The 19,122-nt window shown below is 38.9% G+C and overlaps 1 protein-coding gene and 1 long non-coding RNA gene across 6 annotated transcripts in view; one reads left to right on the top strand and one right to left on the bottom strand.

Moving 5' to 3' along the window:
• LOC131509921 (uncharacterized) overlaps positions 1–13,710 on the top strand; it is a 28,196-nt gene extending 14,486 nt beyond the window's left edge. Inside the window, exons 2-4 of one of the 2 annotated variants that reach the window (XR_009260784.1) lie at positions 11,879–12,083; positions 13,049–13,094; positions 13,408–13,710. This is a non-coding gene — a long non-coding RNA (uncharacterized LOC131509921). Of the gene's footprint in view, positions 1–11,878; positions 12,084–13,048 lie in introns of both variants that reach the window. The other variant, XR_009260783.1, reaches the window with a different exon arrangement.
• Positions 9,156–19,122, bottom strand: part of TAFA4 (TAFA chemokine like family member 4) — a 174,539-nt gene continuing 164,572 nt past the window's right edge. For 3 of the 4 annotated variants that reach the window (XM_058726228.1, XM_058726229.1, XM_058726230.1), the window contains 2 exons: positions 18,418–18,501; positions 9,156–10,507 (listed from right to left, as the gene is read on the bottom strand). In XM_058726228.1, coding sequence (XP_058582211.1) covers positions 10,320–10,507; positions 18,418–18,501 — 272 coding nt within the window. In that variant the 3' untranslated portion in view covers positions 9,156–10,319. Of the gene's footprint in view, positions 10,508–18,376; positions 18,502–19,122 lie in introns of all 4 variants that reach the window. The other variant, XM_058726231.1, reaches the window with a different exon arrangement.

The raw sequence follows: 19,122 nt of genomic DNA, 5'->3' as shown, positions 1-19,122 counted from the left end.
GCCTTCTCAAAGTTCCAACGGACTTGGAAACAAAGGGAACACACTTGAACATCTATTCTTACTTGGTCCTAATTTTCTGTCGGTTATGTCTGCTTAAACCTTAGGTTCCTTGAACCTTGAAGTGAGGGCTGGCTGTTTCAGTCTTTTTTTGTATGAGGCCACTATGTGGGCTACAAATTACTCATAAAAGAGAAACACCTTCATCAAGAACTATTTGTTAATCAACATGCTAAGCATGTTGTGATACGAAATGCTTTTTAACATTTCCTGTGAGGTGTGTTTATTATTATAACCGTTTTATAGGTAAAGAAATTGAAACTTAAAATAGCTGAAAAAGGTATGATAATCAAACTTTGTTTTGTTTGCCTTCAGCATCTGAACTCTTTGCCATTATCTTGTACAACATGTTGGAATGAACTCCTTAAAAAACAAACAAAACAAACAAAAACCCCAAAAAAATCATGTTCTTCCTTTGTATTGAACAGGAACTAAGAAATGTTTCTGTAAAGGTCCAAAGACCAAGTATTTTAGGCTTTGTGGACCATGGTTGTCTGTAACAACCATGTGACTCTGCTGTTTTAGTGCAAAAACAGCCAGAGATGATACATGAACAAATGCCATGGCTGTGTTCCAATAAATCTTTATTTACAACAATAGCCATGCTGATTTTGACCCTACAGGCTGCAGTTGCCCAACCCCTACAGAAGACTCCACATGCTTTTAGGTACAACCCTTAATAATGCCTGGCCTATTTCACGAACACCCTAAATGGTAAAGTTAGTTAGCGTTGGATTCATCACCAGTCAGTGAGTCCTTAATAGCGCATGGCAAAGATTTTTGTGCAGAAATTTCTTCCAATCTTGGGAAACTTGTCTGTGAACTAGTCATTTTGGTAAGGTTGTTTCCATTGACACTTTCAGGAGTCAATACCCAGTCTGTGCATCAACAATTTTTTTTTTCCAGAAATTCCTTAGTATGGGCAACACTTCAGCTGAGGGAAGCAGACCGAGTCATGGGGTTGGATTAAGTAGGGAGCACATGTCAAAGGGGCCACTGTCTTCATCCATCCAACAGCTGTGGAGGAGTAGGGACTCAGTGTTACTGCATCATCTTGAGAAAAAACCTTGGGAAGTCATGAAACATGCTGGGGCTGCAGATACCTGCCTGCCTGCAGCCTCTGACTAAAGATTACATGGAGAAGGGTGGTTTTCTGCCAGTTTACACAGTGGTATCTATAAAATTCTAGCTGGTTATAGTCTAAGTCCAACTACTGGATAGTAGTTGGAAGTTTTCAGTTTTTGTTCTATATTACCTAAGTCCCATAGTGTCCCTTCAATAAGTAAAAGAGACCACAGTCACTCTTTTAAACTCAAGTAGACATTTGCTAATGAATATTTCACCCTATTTTATTTCAATAATTTTAATCGAAGTACAGTTGACATACAATAGCCTGTGTTTCACGTGTGTATCATTGTAATTCAATATTGTTAGAAGTTGCAAAATGATCCCCACGATAATTCTAGTTACCACGTGTCACCATACAAAGTGAGTATGATCTTATTGACTATATACATGACTTCCTTTAAATTAAAAGTGGAAGCTTCTACTCCTTAATCCCCTTCACCTATTTTGCCAACCTCTCAATCCCTCCACCCCTCTGGTAGCCAACAGCTTATTTCCTACGAGTCTGTTTCTGTTTTGTTTTATTTGTTCATTTGTTTTTTTAGAATGAACATGGATGTGAAATCATGATACTTATTTTTTTCTGACTTATTTCACTTAGCCTAATACCTTCTAGGTTAATCCGTGGTGTCACAAATGGCAAGATTTCATTTTTTTTCATGGCTGAGTAATATTGTATACAAGCATACCACATCTTCTTTATCCACTCATGTATCCATGGACAGTCCGGTTGGTTCCATATTTCGGCTATTGTAATGCTGCAATGAACAAAGTGGTGCACATATCTCTTCTTCTGTTTTCATTTTCTTTGAAAAAATACTTAGAAGTGGATTGCTGGATTATATGGTAGTTCTGTTTTTAATTTTTTGGTAAACCACCATACTATTTTCCATAGTGGGTGTACCAATTCGCATTCCCACCAACAGTGCACAAGGGTTCTCTTTTTTCCACGTCCTCACCAACAGTTGTTATTTTTTTTATCATTATTTTGAGAAAGACAGAGCGCTAGCTTGGGAGGGGCAGAGAGAATCCTAAACAGGCTCCGTACTGTCAGTGCAGAACCCGATGTGGGGCTGGAACTCACAAACGATGAGATCATGACCTGAGCTGAAAGCAACAGTCAGACACTTAACCGACTGAGTCACCCAGGTGCCCCTCTTGTCTTCTGGATAATAGCCATTTGACAGGTATGAGATGATATCTCCTTGTGCCTTCCATTGCATACCCCTGATAATGATTCATGTTGAGGTTCATGTGCTTGTTGGCCATCTGTATGTCATCTATTCAGGTCGTCTGCTCTTTTTTAAATTGGATTATTTGTATTTCTGCTATTAAGTTGTCTGAGTTCCTTATTTCTTAAGGATAGTAACCCTTTATCAGACTTGTGGTTTGCAAATATTGTCTCCTATTCTGTAGGTTGTCCTTCCATTTTCTTGATGGTTTCCTTTGCTGTGCAAAAGCTTCATATATTTTTATATATATTTTAGCTTTTGTTGTCCTTGCTTGAAGCAACTGGTCCAAAAACATATTAGTAAGACTAATGTCAAACAACTTACTGCTTGTGTTTTCTTCTAGAATTTTCATGGTTTCATAAAATTCTTGGTTTCTTATATTTGTCTTTAATCCATTTTGATTTTATTTTTGTATAATGGTATAAAATAGTAGTCTAGTTTTATTCTTTTGCATGTAGCTGTCCAATTTTCCCAGCACCACTTATTGAAGAGACTGTCTTTTCTCCATTGTATATTCTTGCCTCCTTTGTCATTCTTGATCATACATACATTGAGGTCTTTTGGTAGAGAGAGGGGGACTCCATTCTATTCCATTGACCTACATGTCTATTTTAATGTCCACACCACACTGCTTTGATCGCTATAGCTTTGTAATATAGTTTGAAATCAGGGAGCATGGTACCTAAAGCTTAGTTCTTTCTCAAAATTGTTTTGCTATCAGGGTCCTCAGTGATTCTGTACAAATTTTAGCATTCTTTGTTCCAGTTTTGTGAAAAAAAAATCATTGGGACTTTGATAGGGATTGTATTGGGTCATATGGACATTTAATAATATTAATTATTCCAATTCATGAGCACAGATTATTGTTCCATTTGTGTCATTTTCAATTTCTTTCATTAATGTCTTAGAGTTTTCAGAGTACAGTTTCTGAACCTCCTTGGTTAAATTTATTCCTAGGTATTTTGTTTGTTGTGATCCAATTGTAAGTGGTATTTTTTTTAAGCTTTCTGTTTGATTATTAGTGTATTTAAACAAAACCTATTTCTGTATGTTACTTTGTATCTGATCACTTCACACAATTCATTTATTCTGATTGTTTTTTGGTGAAGCCTTTTGGGTTTTTTAATAAATAGTATCATGGCATCTGCAGACGCCTTTACTACTTTCTTTTTGATTTGGATGCTTCCTTTTTCTTATTTCCATGGCAAAAACTTCTAATTATATATTGAATAAAAATGGCAAGAGTGGATATGCTTTTCTTGTTCCTAATCCTAGAGAAAAGCTTCAGCTTTTTACCATTAAGTATGATGTTAGCTGTCAGTTTTCACATATGACCTTTATTATTGAGCCAAATTTCTTCCTTACCTGCTTTGTTGAATTCTGTTAAATGCTTTTTAGATGATCAATTGATTTGTATCCTTTGCTTCATTAATGTGGTGTATCATGCTAATTGATTTTCACACATTGAATCATTCTTGCATCACTGGAATAAATCCCACTTGATTATGGTGTATTATCCTGTCAGTGTATTTTGAATTCAGTTTGTTTAATATTATGTTGAGGATTTTTCCATCTTTGTTCATCAGGGATATTGGTCTGTGATTTTCTTTTCTTGGAGTGTCATTGTCTGGATTTGGTATCAGGTAATGCTGGCCTCATTAAATGAATTTGGAAACATTCTTTTCTCTCAAATTTTTGAAAAAAATGACGATAGATATTAAGTCTTCTTTAAATATTTGGTAGAACTCAACTGTACTAGACTTTGGGTTTTAGCAAGTTCTTAAATTACTAATTGAATGGCTTTAAATATTTGGTAGAACTCAACTGGTAGTGGACATTTGGTTTTGAGGAGTTCTTAAATTACTAATTCAATTTCATTACTTGTAATCAATCTGTTCAGAGAGTATTCATGATTCAGTCTTGGAAAGTTGTACGTTTCAAGGAATTTGTCTATTTCTTCTAGGTTTTTCAGTTTATGGCAAAAAAATTGTAGTAATCTCTTTCACTCTTTTTATCTGTGGTGGTAGTTGCAACTTCTCTTTCATTTCTGAAATATCTTGGCCCTCAACCTTTTTTTTTTCCTCTTGATTAGTCTGGCTAGAGGTTTATTCATTTTGTATATCTTTTCAAAGAACCTATTTGGTCTGTTGATCTTTTCTGTGTTTGTGCGTTTCCCCCACTTTTTCTTGTTGTAATTGATTTCTAGTTTCATAGAAACTAAAAAAGTGATTAGAATAAGTGACCTTTTTTTAAATCTTAAATTCATTGAGAGTTGTTTTGTGGTGTAATATGCACTCTGTCCTGGAGAATGTCCATATGCACTCGAATAGAATGTGTCTTCTGCCGTTTGGGGATGGAATGTTCTATATATATTAAGTCCATCTGATCTAAAGTATCATTGAAGGCCAATGTTTCCTTACTGATTCTGTCTAGATGATCTCTACATCGAAGTAAGTGGAGTGTTAAAGTCCCTTACTATTCCTTTATTACTCTCAATTTCTCCCTTTATGTCTGTTAACATTTGCTTTTTATATTTAAAATATGTATTATGTTGGGTACATAAATATATAAATGTTATATCCTTTTCTTGGATTGACTCCTTTATCATTATGTATTGCCCTTCTTTGTCTTTTGTTACGGTTTTTGTTTTAAACTCTGCTTTGTCTGATAGAGGTATTGCTACTCTAGCTTTCTTTCTATTTCCCTTTCCTTGGAATCCCTTATCCGTCTTTTTGAGTCTGTGTATGTCTGTAAATCTGAAGTGAGTCTCTTGTAGGCAGCATATTGATAGGTTTTGTTTTGATTTTATCCATTTTGCCACTTCATGCCTTTTGATTGGAGCATTTAGTCCATTTATTTTAAAGTAATTATTAAAAGGTATATACTTACCGATATTTTGTTAGTTGTTTTCTGGTTGTTTTGCAGTTCTTCCTTTCTTCTTTCAATCTCTTCCCTTGGGATTTGATGGTATTTAAAGAAAATTTTAATGTTTTATTTATTCTTGTGTGTGTGTGTGTGTGTGTGTGAGAGAGAGAGAGAGAGAGAGAGAGACAGAGCATCAGCACGGGAGGAGCAGAGAGAAAGAGGGACAGAGAATCCGAAGCAGGCTCCAGGCTCTGAGCTGTCAGCACAGAGCCCAATGTGGGGCTTGAACCCACAAACTGTGAGATCATGACCTGAGCAGAAGTCAGACGCTCAACCAACTGGGCCACCCAGGCGCCCCTGATGGTATTTTTTAGTGTTATGTTTGGGTTCCTTTCTCTTTATATTTTGTATATCTACTGTAGGTGTTTGGCCTGTGGCTATCATGATGAACATAGTGATTTACATACGTAGCAGTCTATTTTAAGCTGGTAGTTGCTTGAGTTCAAATTCATTTTAATACCCCACATTTTTTTTGAGAGAGTGCAAGCATGGGAGGGGCAGAGACAGAGAGGGACAGAGGATCTGAAGTGGGCTCTGCAATGCCAGCGGTGAGCCAGATGTGAGGCTTGAACTCATGAACTGCAAGATCATGACCTGAGCCAAAGTCAGACACTTAACCAACTGAGGTACCTAGGTGTCCCAATACTCCACATTTTTAATCTCTATACTTTGATGTCTTATTTTACTTCATTTTATTTTGTACCTCCCTTAACTATTTATTGTTAGAGTTGGTTTTACTTTTTGTCATTTAACCTTTATACTAACTTTTCAAGGGGCTGATATACTGTTTACTATATATTTCATTTTACCATTGAGATTTTTTTCTTTTATGTATTTTCTAATTTCTAGTGAAGTCTTTCCCTGCTTAAAGAAGACCCTTTAACATTTGTCGTAAAGCTGGTTTGGTTCTCTGGGAAACTCTTTACCTCACCTTAAATTCTGAATAATTTTACCAGGTGGAGTATTCTTGGTTTTAAGTTTTCCCTTTCAGCACTTTGAATGTAGTATGCCACTTCTTTCTGGCCTCAAAGTTTCCACTGAAAAATCAGCTGATAGTCTGACAAGGTTTCCCTTATAGGCAACTGTTTTTCTCTTGCTGTGTTAAGGTTTTCTCTTTAACTTTTGCTTTTATATTATGTTTCGGTTCGGATCTCTTTGGGTTCTTCTTTGAGACTGCTTTCTGGACCCAGATGTTGGTTTCCTTCCCCAGGTTAGCGAACTTTTCACCCATTATTTCTTCAAAAAAAGGTTTTTAGTCCCTTTATCTCTATTCTTCTGCCGGGATCAATATAATGTAAATGTTAATATGCTGGATGTTGTCCCAGAGGTCCAACTAGTCTCATTTTTTAATTCTTTTAGGTCTTCTGACTGGGTAATTTCCAATGTTCTCTCTTCCAGATTACTGACCTTTATCATCTAATCTGTAGTTGATTCCCTCTAGTATATTTTTCGTATCAAGTTATTATGTTCTTCAACTTTGTGACTTGTTACATTCTTATACTAACAGTCTTTCACTATGTTCTTCCATTCTTCTCTGGAGTTCTGTGTTGAATGGGCATCTTTATGACCATTACTTTGAATTCTTTATCAGGTAAATTACTTACCTCTGTTTCATTAGAGTTTTGGGGGGCAGGGGTTATATTGTTCTTTGGCTTATAATGTATTCCTCAGTCTCATTTTTTTTTTTAACTTTCTGTGTTTGTATCTGTGAACACTTATTATGGAGAACACCTATCTCTCCCAATCTTGAAAGAGTCACCTTGCATTGGAGCATCCCCAGTGTAGATGCTGTCTGTGCCTGGTGGCTTTGACTGAGCAGTCTAAGCTGAATCAGGTGCAGGCTGGAGGGCTCCAGGTGGTGCTGCACCGGGGCCACCCTGGCAGGATAACTGCAGCTGGAGTGGACATGGACCACAAGGTCCCAGGGTGCTGTAAACTGGATCAACCTTGGCAGGACAGCTGGAACTATAACCATGGGCTGGGCTTCTCAGGGCATGTCCCTGGAGGGATAGCTGGAACTGAAGCAGAAGTGGGCACTCTGCCTGGTGGCTCTTTGATGGGGCCACCCTTGAAGGATGGCTCAAGTGGTGCAGGCCTGAGGGGGTTCTTGGGTGTTCTGTGCTAGGGCTGCCCTGGCAGGATGGCTGGTTTGAGCACAGGCCAGGGGAGGCCCAGAGCATACACTGAGGCCACCTTGGTGGAATGGGTGGTGAAGGCTCAGGGTACTATGAAGGTAGGGGGTTACATAAACAGTAGTGCCTGGTGGCACCTAAAACCTCAGAGTTCCCACACTCTGGTTTATGCTGTAGGGTTGTAAATGGCTTTCCTTCACTTCCAGTGTAGTTGCATTTTAAATGGCAGTGCCTGGGGCAGGTGAGTGTGTGTACAGGTCTCTCAGTGATAGCCCTCCCTAGTGCAGATCATCACATCAGGGCTGGTGTTCCCATCATTACCATGTATCCATCTCTCCTAGCCTACTTTATGTGGTCCCCCTGTCATTGCTTATGCCAAAGCTGTTCAATGAGCCTTTGGTTCTTCTTCAGTAGAAATTGCTCTATATTTAGTTGTAGATGTGGTGTGTCCATAGGAGGAAGTGAGTTCTGAGACATCTTAGGCTTAAAGGACCATCTCCTTGCACCCAATTCAAAAATGCCAGCAGTACGATTTTTCATCAGTGTACTGGCACATTATAACACTGTGGCAAACAGTGTGGTGCTGGACCCTGATAAACTAGGTCAGCTACTAGCCAGATTCTAAGACTCACCCATGTCCCTGACACCCTAGGACACAGGGTTAGTATGTTATCTGAAAAGCTCTCATAAAATTTCTAGTAGTAACTATGTGAGTGTGGGTAAGTTTAATTTTATTGGGTCTTGAATTCTATACAATGGGAATATTCATAAAGACCTGCCAAGTTGAAAAGAAAAAATGGATTTGTGTGTATAAGGGTAGATGATTTGGGGGTCTTGGGAAGGTTCTTTAACTGTTTGTTGAATTTAGCTTATGAATGGAGTTCTACCTGTATAGAGTTGAGGTCCATACACTTCAGAGCCACACATCTGGATCTGAAGAAGAGCTATAAAATCTAGGAGGTTGCTGCTGCCTTTGCAGAGTCAAAGGCTAAGTCTACAACCTTGCGGGGCAGCTTCACGTTTTTAGATCTAAGAATTGAAAGTCTGCAGGTGTTGAGATCACAAGTGCCACAATCAGAGGGCTTAATGCTGCCATTAATCATGTTCTCACAACTCCATCAATAGTTTTCTATGTATTCTAGGATTCAAAGCAAACCTATCTTATGCACCTCCTTAAAGGAATGGTATAGGGCTGATAACATTAAAATGCTTCTCCAAGCAGGCTTCATTTCAGGACTAACTTTTGAACTCAATAAAAAGTACACTTTGAAGCAATAATGGATGAGAATGGCAGCTCTAATACCCACCATTTTCCCTAATGGACCATTTATTCCCCCCCAAAGTAGTAGAAATGTATCTCAAGGTGAAGCAGTGTCATTTGTACTTGATCTTATTTGGTGGACAAGATCAGATGTGTGTGCAAAAGACACATTCTTTCATGTGCCATAAAATTGACTTTTTAAACTCTCTGTTCTTACCATGGAGGGTCCTATACTAAAGGCAGCAGAGAATGCCTAAAACATCATGTGGGGCCCTACACTTAATCAAATTTCCCTAGGTTTTAAATGATCTTGAATGCTACATGTATAGGTCTCAAGTTTGCCATACAGTTGACACGCCCACAATTAAATGTAATTTTAAGTGATCTTTCACATTTGCATTTAAGGCAATAAAATCACAAAAATTTATGTGCCAACAGCAGAGTGACTTTTTTACTTACTCCTAGGAAGGTAATAATTCTGGTAAGCGTCCAAATTCAAAGTTAGCCAACAAGTGCATGTCAGCCATTTCCATTCTTTTTGCAAGACTAAAATAGACCTACTTGTTGCCCCTATAAATGTTATAGTACTGTTTTCCCCAATGACTGTGAAAGGACAAGGATAATTAATAGTGCAGAAAGGATGTTTTTGGCATTTCTTTATAAAATCTATCAGTTATTACAGTAGTAGGTGTTTCAATGACATTATGCATTTAAAATCTGGGTCACTTTTCATCTGTAATATATTTCTCCATGACAGCATCTGAGACTATGCAGACACACGTCTGCTGCAAAATCATTAAACCAAGAGAAAATGACTCAGATTTTACTTACATTAAAAAAAATAACAAATGAGAAAAGTGCTAAGTGAATAAATCATTTACAGTCTAAAAATCAAACATTTCAAGACTTCTAAGGGTTAACAAAATATTTTAAGTGACATAAACTGGATCTCAGAAATCACCCTTGATCTAAACAGAGACTGTTTCAGATTTTAAATAATTTACTTCTATGACTATACCTTAAGCCATAAAAATCCCCACAGGTGTTATTTCTTTTGTGAATATGTCATGATCAAGCTTTGGTTATAAAATATTGGAGCTGATACACTTCCTTAGCACTCAGTAAAATGGTGTACTGATGTTAAAATGTTATTTTATTTCTGCTAACCTGACAACAGAACTTAAAGTGCAAACATTTAAACGCTCTAAAGCAAAAATACAAATGCACACACAAGAACCCCACCAAGTCTATTCATTAAGATTTAGAAAATAAATTTTCTTCCCTAATCAGAGTTTTCATTGATCTACACCTGCAAATATGTTTTGCCAAAGCATTTTGATACTTAGACCCCTTTGAAACCACTTTAATGCAAGGACTAAAGGAAAAGTTCAAAAGAAGACCGGAATAAGAACCCTGTGAACCCGTCCACGCTCCTTTGTGAAGGCAGAAAGAAACAGAAGACCCAGTGAAGATCCACTTTGAAGTCTCTGCTTTGTTCCTCCAGGGTTTCTTGGAGGTTTGGTCCTTGGGATCCAGATAGGATGTGAATTGTGCGGCAGCCCGTGGCTATAATTCAATGTAATAAAATCATGAAGCCGAGAGGGCTGAGACAGTTAAGTGAATGACACTCCATACAGCATACTTATACAAATGTGATGTTGCTGAAATCCAAGACGATTTTCCACAAACCAGCCAGGATGGTAATCCAAATAGGAGACTTCTGCATCCTGTTGCTCCTCCCACGTTAAGCACATCTGTCTTTGCTACCGTGTTACCTAAAACAAGTAAGTGAGCATTCAGTATCTCAGCCCCACCAAAAAAGGTCCCTTCTACTACCAGACCCGTAAGTCCCTGTCTATGTCATTTGTGCACCGTTGGGCACATTGTTCCTTTATTTGTAACCCACCTCACCAAATCACCTGTTCAAATCCTTTACATTTCTTACTTTCAGGTTGCAAAGAAAACATGCACAAAGACTTGCACAACACGATATTATGTACCTTAGCTTGGTATTTTTTAGAGTTATCAAAACCCCATCAGATTAGGTACATTCATTGCCCATCAAGTTAACTCATGCATGTTGAGCATGCTTTCTTGAAGGCACTAAATTTTTTCAAATGAATGCCATTTAAGATCCGTGTATGTCAAGATCAAAATGCTACCTTTGTTACTTTTTAATGTAGTTAACTTTTATTTTAAAAAATAGGTTATTTTAGAATACTGCCATAATGACTGCAAACAGATCTTCATTAAGAAGTTTACTATTTTCTCTACTTTTAAATACTTAGAATAAATCAGCAGTTTCTATAGTTTTATTTGGGGTAATGTATTTTACAGGTTAGATAATCCATACACAAGCTAGAGGGAAAAAAAACCCAAAAGCTTAAGATGTGAACCTGCCTATAACATAAAAAGATATTACGTGATGACAGAGTCATCCTGCCTGGTCTTTAGACCCAATCAATTATTTATTCAAACCTCAGATTTGCTGTCAATTGACATAAAGCCTTTATTTTATACATTTTACAAAAGAGTTGCTCTTTTGTTTGTGCTGGGAATACTAGAGCAAACACAACAAAAACCTGTCCTCATGGAGTTTATCTACAATAGGGCTAGCATACTTTTTCTATAAAGGACCAGATAGTAAATACATTCACCTTGGTAGGCCATATAGTCATTGTCACAACTACTTAACTCAGCCTTTATAGCACAAAAGGAGCATAGACAAGACAGCATTGTAAACTAATGGGCACTGTTTTATCCCAATAAAATTTGAGCTGTAGACACTGAAGTTAGGATTTCATGTAATTTTCATGTTATGAATTTTTTTTTCCTTTTGTTTCCAACCATTTAAAAGTGTACAGAGCATTCTTAGCTCACAGACCTTAGGAAAACAGGCCAAGGGCTGGATGTGGCTTGCAAGCCACAGCTTAGTGATTCTTATTCTTGAAGAAAGGGATGGATGAAGAGACAAAGAAAGGATATGTCAGAACGTGATATACGCTAGGGAGGAAAAAAAAGATACTAAGGCCAGGTGGGTAGAAGTCTTGAGATTTCTAGAGGATTGTCAGATGAGGAGAATCTGGAGTGATGAGAGGGAGTCCTGACTACCTAGGGGGAAAAACTAAGGCCTTTCTCCACCTCAGGTACAAAAGTGAGACAAGGGGTGCATAGCTGGACTGTCAACTTAAGAGGATCAGTTTGGTAGAAGTGCTGAAAGGCAAAGCCAACAGGACAAAGGAGGGAGAGAATGAGGATTCAGGAACTCCAGAGTCTTAATCTTGAACACCGGTCTTTTTCTGATGGGGAGGAGTATCACTGCCTGAGCTTCTTCGGCTGGTAAATGTTTAAGTAGCATCTTCTCCCTTCATTTATAGTGAAGAGTGAGTGAACCGTGAATGCCATGACCCGATGCTTGTCCTGTGATTAACCTCATGAAATGGTGGCTACTGCCACATTAGCTCTTTCTGGATCTAAGTACAGATGGAGGATGTAATTCTCAATGCATCTTATTTAAGGAAGCTTCCTTTCCATGCCCAGCTCATTTTGGAGCCAATCTCAAGTTGAATGACAGGATTCTTTAGCATTTATTTTCCTGTAAAGTTTTCATTTTGCTAATTGTATATGTAAGGTTCATTGTCACTTTGAAATTCAGTGGATACCACGCTGCTAACATGCCAATACTAGCTCTACTCCACAGGGATCAGGAAAGACAAGACCTCAGGGGAAAGGAACCATCTCAGCTGGAACTTAAAAGACAACTAGAATTTTAGAAAAGAGAAGTGATGAATGAGGTAGCAGTGGGGGTATGGAAATACATGGTCTATTGGGGGAGTCACATTTAGGGGTTGACCTCAAGATGCTTACACTCTATTTTCTGTTACCCATGGGGATCCATTGATGGTCTCTCACCAAGGAGAAACCTGGGCAAGGAATTTACCCTGGAAACACAGAAAACAGCACTAAATGACAATCAACGGATGAAGCACTTTTTAAGAATGGTTTGCCCCATCCCAGACTTACTATACCAGACTATCCAAGGAGTGTGGCTCAAAACAGTGGGTACAAGGACCCCCTAGGATGAGTTTTCTGAAGCTACTGTTACCATTAAATAATTATTATAATAATGCAGCAAAAGAGAATGAAGATGATTCATAGCGGTAGCCTAAGAAACAGAGAAAGGTACCATTCACAGGGTGTTTTCAGGCAGATACCATAAGAACGGGTCATCTTAGATCTTAAGGGTAAGAGATGGTATAGCCGAGAAGGCCTCATTTAACTCTTCTCTCTCCTTTTCTAATATGAAATACTAGAAGCATGCAGAGAATGCAAACTTAGAAGTAAATGCAGTAAGAGAATCAGGTAGGATGCTTACCAAGAGCTACCGGAAAAAAATACATTTGGATCCAGTTAATTCTTTGCTATGGGGGACCCCTCCTATGCATTTTAAGATTTTTACAACCTGTCTGGCCTCTACCCACAAGATGTCTGAACAACCCCCATTCCCACAACGTGTGGCAACTAAAAATGACCCTTGATGGAAAAACTGCCCCCGGTTGAGAACTGCTCCAAAGGCATAGCTCTTTACCCTTAGATGTTGGAAAAATAAAACCTTAAACATCTAAAATTTCTTGAAATTCAGTACGATTTGTTTCCATTTTCAAACATCAAATAGCCCTGGACAGTGGCTGGCTTTCGTGCTGAAACAACATTGTGTGCAATTGTTCGGAGCTTTAACACGAACGACTCCAAATGAAGACGAGGAAAACTGAGGCAGAATGACAGTGAAAGTTGTATTTTTCCACAAGAACTAGTAGGTGAATGCTCTCTGCGAACACCAAGAGCTATCCAGGCACAATAAACTCACTGCCAACCTTTTACACCTGGAGCAGACAGCATGGCTTCCTAGAAAACTGTCCCCCTCGTTTTCGGATCTTCATCTAAATCTGTTAATCTCTCAACTTCACTGCTCTCTTCATATTTGCATTTAAATGAAAAATAAAACTCTGACATAGGTCTCTTACTGCAGATCATCTTACTTTTTAGCCTTTCCACGTGTTGATGTTGGTGTGCAGGAACTGTTTAAGGAAAATGAAAACTATTTTGTCACACAGTTAATATCCCCCCTAGAACTGTAATCCCTCAACCGTTGTAGGACCCCTGTCTCACTTATGGGTAAGGTTAGTATCTATTTTATGAAAAAGAGAATCTCGGGGCACCAAGTTCTTCCCAGAAGCCAGTCACACCTCCACAAATGAATTTGCTCTGTGTTCATAAGAACCATAAAAGACATAAAATGTTTTATGCAGTTCAAGCCACAATGAGTTGGATTAATAAAGGAAACAAAGTTTTACTACTTTGAGATTATTCTCAAGTGGCATATCACTAAAAAAAAAAAAAAAAAAAAGCAGCTAAGTATCATTATGGCTTAGGGAACTGTATTGTGTTTCTACAACTTTTAGAAGTTCCAAATGAAATGTCACTACCGTTGAGGTTTTAGCTAGAGCAAACTTATATTCCCAGCAGACAGAGCCAAAATGCCCCTAAAGGTCTGCTTCCTGCAAATGCTCTAACTGCATACAAATAGAGAGGGAGCCTCCCCAGCAAGAGACTACTTAGACACATTCTTTTCCGGAACATAGTTGGCTTGTGTTCATGGTCTTGTTTTATATTCACATATAAGAATCAATACAAGAATAATCTTCTAAATGTTATTTCTTTGTCCACAAGAAATAGGATAAGAAGACATTTTTATCATTGATGGATCTAATATGCTAGCTCCTTGGAAGCTCCAACATTTTTATTCGGGAAGGGAAGGGGGAAAAGGGGCTGAAAAGGGCCAGGGTGGGGGGAAGGATAGTAGAATTATTTTAAGGCAGGGTTTGCTTAGCAAGCACACTTGGGTTTATATAGATTGGAAGTTAATTAGAAATGATGGGGAATGCTAACCTCTTTCGTCCACCAACAAGGGACTCCATGAACGTCCACTGCTGTGGATATAAAAGCATACACAGGCATACCTCAGAGATACAGCAGCTTTGGCTCCAGACCACCCCAGTAAAGCAAGTATTGCCATAAAGCAAATAGCACAACAAAATGAGTATCACAAGAAAGCATGCCAAATTAATTTTTTGGTTTCCCAGTGCATGTAAGAGTTATGTTTACACTACAGTGTAGTCTGTTAAGTGTGCAACATTTGGTCTAAAAAAAGCAATGTACCAGCCTTAGTTTAAAAATACTTCATTGCTAAAAAATGCTATCATCTGAGCTTTCAGCCAGTCATAATCTTTTTAACCGTGGAGGGCCTTGCCTCTGTGTTGATGGCACTGACTAATCAGGGTGGCGGTTGCTAAGGGTTGGGGTGACAATGACTGACTCTTCCTTTCATGAAGGCTTTCTCTAGAGCACGCCATGCTGTTTGATAGCATTTTACCCACAAAACTTCTTATAACATGGGAGTCAATCCTCTAAAACCCTGCCATTGCCTTTCTCAACTAAGTTGATGTCATATTCTAAGTCTTTTGTTGTTAGGTCAACAATCTTCAGAGCATCTTCGTTAGGAGTAGGTTCCATCTCAAGAAACTACCTTCTTTGTTACACCATAAGAAGCACGTCTTCATCTCTTAAGATTTCTCATGACATGGCAGCAATTCAGTCCCATCTTCAGGCTCCATTTCTAATTCTTTTGCTGTTTCTGCCACATCCACAGTTACTTCCTCCAATGAAGACTTGAATACCCCAAAGCTGTCCATGTGTGTTAAAAGCAACTTCTTCCAAATTCCTGTTAATTCTGACCTCTTTCCAGGAATGAGAAATGTTCTTCATGGCATCTAGAATGCCCAGATCACCAATTTGACAGTAAATTTCATATATTAAAAAATAAAAAAAAAAAAAAAATAGAATGCCCAGATCAATCACAGGAATCACTACCTGTGGCAGCTATAGCCTGATGAAAGTCAAAATAACATCCATTCTGTAGCCCATGGGTCAAGAAGTCATTTTAGCAGGCATGAAAACAACATTAATCTCATTGTCTATCTCCATCAGAGCTCTTGGGTGACGAGGTAGATTGTTCTGAAAGGAATCTTTTTTATAAGCAAGAGGTCTCAATAGTGGGTTTTAAATATTCAGTAAACCAAGTTGTAAACTGACGGACTGTCATCTAGGCTTTGTTCCACTTGTAGAGCAGACAGAGTAGATTGAGCCTAATTCTTAAGGATCCTAGGAGTTTTTGGAATGGTAAATGAGCCCTGTCTGTAGCCTAAAGTTACCAGCTGCATTAGCCCCCTAACAAGAGAGTCAGCCTGTCTAGGCACTGACTTCTCCTCTCTAGCTATGAAAGTTCTAGATGGCATCTTCTTTCAACAGAAGGCTGTTTGGTCTACAATGAAAATCGGTTGTTTTGAGTAGCCACCTTCATTGTCTTAGCCAGAACTTCTAGATAACTTGCTGCTTCACCTTGCACTTGTATGTTATGGAGATGGCTTCTTTGCTAAACCTCATTGACCAATATCTGCTAGCTGCAGACTTTTCTTCTGTACCTTCATAGAATTAAAGAGTTAGGACCTTGGTCAGGATCAGACTTTGGTTTAAGGGAATATTGTGGCTAGATGGAGGTTTTATTCAGACCACTAAAACTTTCTCCATGGAAGGGGTTCACTGGAGTAGTTTTTTTAAATGTCCTTCATGAGTTTTGCCTTTGTATTCACAGTTTGGCTACCTGTGTCAGGCCTCCCGACTAAGCTTAATCACTTCTAGCTTCTGACTTACAGTCAGAAACATGTGATTCTTCCCCTCACTGGAACACTTAGAGGCCCATGTAGGGTTATTAACTGGCCCACTTTCAATATTGTTGTGTGCTGGGAAATAAGGAGGCCCAAGGAGAGGAAGAGAGGGGAACTGAACGCACAAAGGGGTGCCACCCTAAACTTGCAATAGTACCATCAGTGATCACTGATAACCATAGCAAATAATGAAAGGATTTGAAATACTGTGAGAATTACCAAAATGTGACACAGAGACACCAAGTGAGCCAGTGCTACTAGAAAAAATGATGCCAACAGACTTACTTGACACGAGGTTGTCACAAATCTTCAATTTGTACAAACAACATCAAACCATAAAAACAGTATGTGCAAAGCACAATAAAATGAGATATGCCTTTATCAGGTCATTCAGTCACCTTTATATTACTAACAAAAGTTGACAATTATACTACTGCTGATCTTGTATTTGATGCCAGCTAAAATTTATCTTTATAGTTGTTTATAAATGTTATCATTGTTCTAAATTTATTCTTTCATTAGAATGACCAATGTTATTACTTTCTTTTCAATTTTATTACTTTCTCTTCAAAAAACTTATTGGGGGGCGCCTGGGTGGCGCAGTCGGTTAAGCGTCCGACTTCAGCCAGGTCACGATCTCGCGGTCCGTGAGTTCGAGCCCCGCGTCAGGCTCTGGGCTGATGGCTCGGAGCCTGGAGCCTGTTTCCGATTCTGTGTGTCCCTCTCTCTCTGCCCCTCCCCCGTTCATGCTCTGTCTCTCTCTGTCCCAAAAATAAATAAAAAACATTAAAAAAAAAAATTAAAAAAAAAAAAAAACTTATTGGGACTATGAAGGTAACTGAAAACCGACATGAGCCCTGACTTCACATGTCTGTTCTTAGAACACTCTAGGTACTAAAAACCTAACTATACCTTTCCATGGAAAGTATAACCATAGTAAATGTTGAAAGATAGAGGAGACATGGATCCCGTCAGTGAAGGATTCTAAAGAAATAATGGTTAAGGAGTAAAGAAGGGAGGGAAGCACATTCCATGAAGAACACCTTTCTCTGCAATTGCAAAGGCACCATGGTAAGAGGTACTAACAAGACTGAAACCAACAAACAAACAAAAGAATGATGGGATGTGGCTTCCCAGGTTATTTATTAAGACCCAGATAGGCAGGCAGACTAGCTAGGAATATCTGCATTTCACAAATGTGATTGTGGTCCTCATATGGAGAATGACCTAAAAAGGGAGCATGAGTGGATGTGAGGCATCAACATGAGACACAGTGGGGACAGGACCACTATTGTAAGGATGGTGACCAATGCTCAAGGAGGGAGATGGAAATAACAAGCCCAGGGACCAGTAACAGACTGGACATAGAGAGGTAAGGAAGAAGTAAGATTTTGGGCTCAAGAACTGGGTAGACACTGGTAGACTTCTGAAAGTGTGGGGACTAGAAAACACATCCTTGGAAGAGACAACTCTTGACTTAAATCCAAGTGTTACATAAGTCTTACTCCTCACAGGAAGTATCCCTCCTTGAGCAAATCATCTGGATGTGGAATCTCACCATGCTGTTTGGATATTGCTGGCTGTCGACTCTGATTCCTTTATTTTAAAGTGGGCTCCCGAAGGAGCTGCAATGAATTGAGTGACTCATCCAGCAAGTCCCTGCTCCATACGATCTGACATAAAGGGTGATATTAGGCAATGGGCTTTTCAAAAGGCCAAAGTAATGGGATGGTACCAGCCAAGGAGGTTTATCAACATAAAATAGCGTCGCTGGTGGTGCCAGGATAAACTGAAGGGGGACACCACATAGTTAATAACCTGGGGAAGTTGTAAATGAGAGTTGTGTTTGTCTATACTTGCCTTTGTAGTTTTGACTTTATTGCCACTGCTACAGGACCAACCTGAGTAATCTGGAAGCACTTTACAATCCTCTCCTTCCAAGCAAGGATTCATGTGGCACCACCATTTCTGAATCACGATGGAAGCTGGAAAACAAAGGCCAGTGTTTGTGAAGGTGTTTCTTCCTCCAAATAGGGACAACATAAAGCTCAGATGGATCAGTATACGGATTTCAGACTGTAAATAAGAACTATTTCAACGTAAGTCAATTTAAAGACTGCGTTCAGCCACATGCTCTAGAAAACAGTGAGATCCCAAGCTTTACAACATGCCTGGGTATGAATTTGGCTGTGCTTTTTTTTTTCCCGCCCATGACCTTAGGCTATTTAACTCCTCTTGGACTCAGTTTCTTCATCTGTAACATGGGGATTAAAAATAGAACCTCACCACAGATGTCAAGAAGATAAAGGTAATCCACAGCAAAGTCTTGGCTAACCATGGACCAGTCACTGGGTTGTCAGAAAATGTTAGCTACTGGTGTGGTCATCATTTTGTAGGTTACAACAGTGTATATTGAGCTGGCAAAGTCAGTACATTTGATGGGCTTTGTGGCCAGTGGCACAGATTAGGAACAGTAAATGTTTCCATCACAGAGGGGTTCATCTCTCCATGCCAGTCCAGCAAGTGGTAGAATAACTCCTTAAACTCAACAGCTGGAAGCCAAGTAAAAGTTGGCGAGCCTGGTACTCCCTCACATGCCCACATTC

The sequence above is a fragment of the Neofelis nebulosa genome, chromosome 4 (genome assembly GCF_028018385.1).
Source record: "Neofelis nebulosa isolate mNeoNeb1 chromosome 4, mNeoNeb1.pri, whole genome shotgun sequence".
NCBI classification, from domain to species: Eukaryota; Metazoa; Chordata; class Mammalia; order Carnivora; family Felidae; genus Neofelis; species Neofelis nebulosa.
The sequence above is the reverse complement of the archived record's forward strand: the minus strand, read 5'-3'. Positions and strand labels throughout refer to the sequence as shown.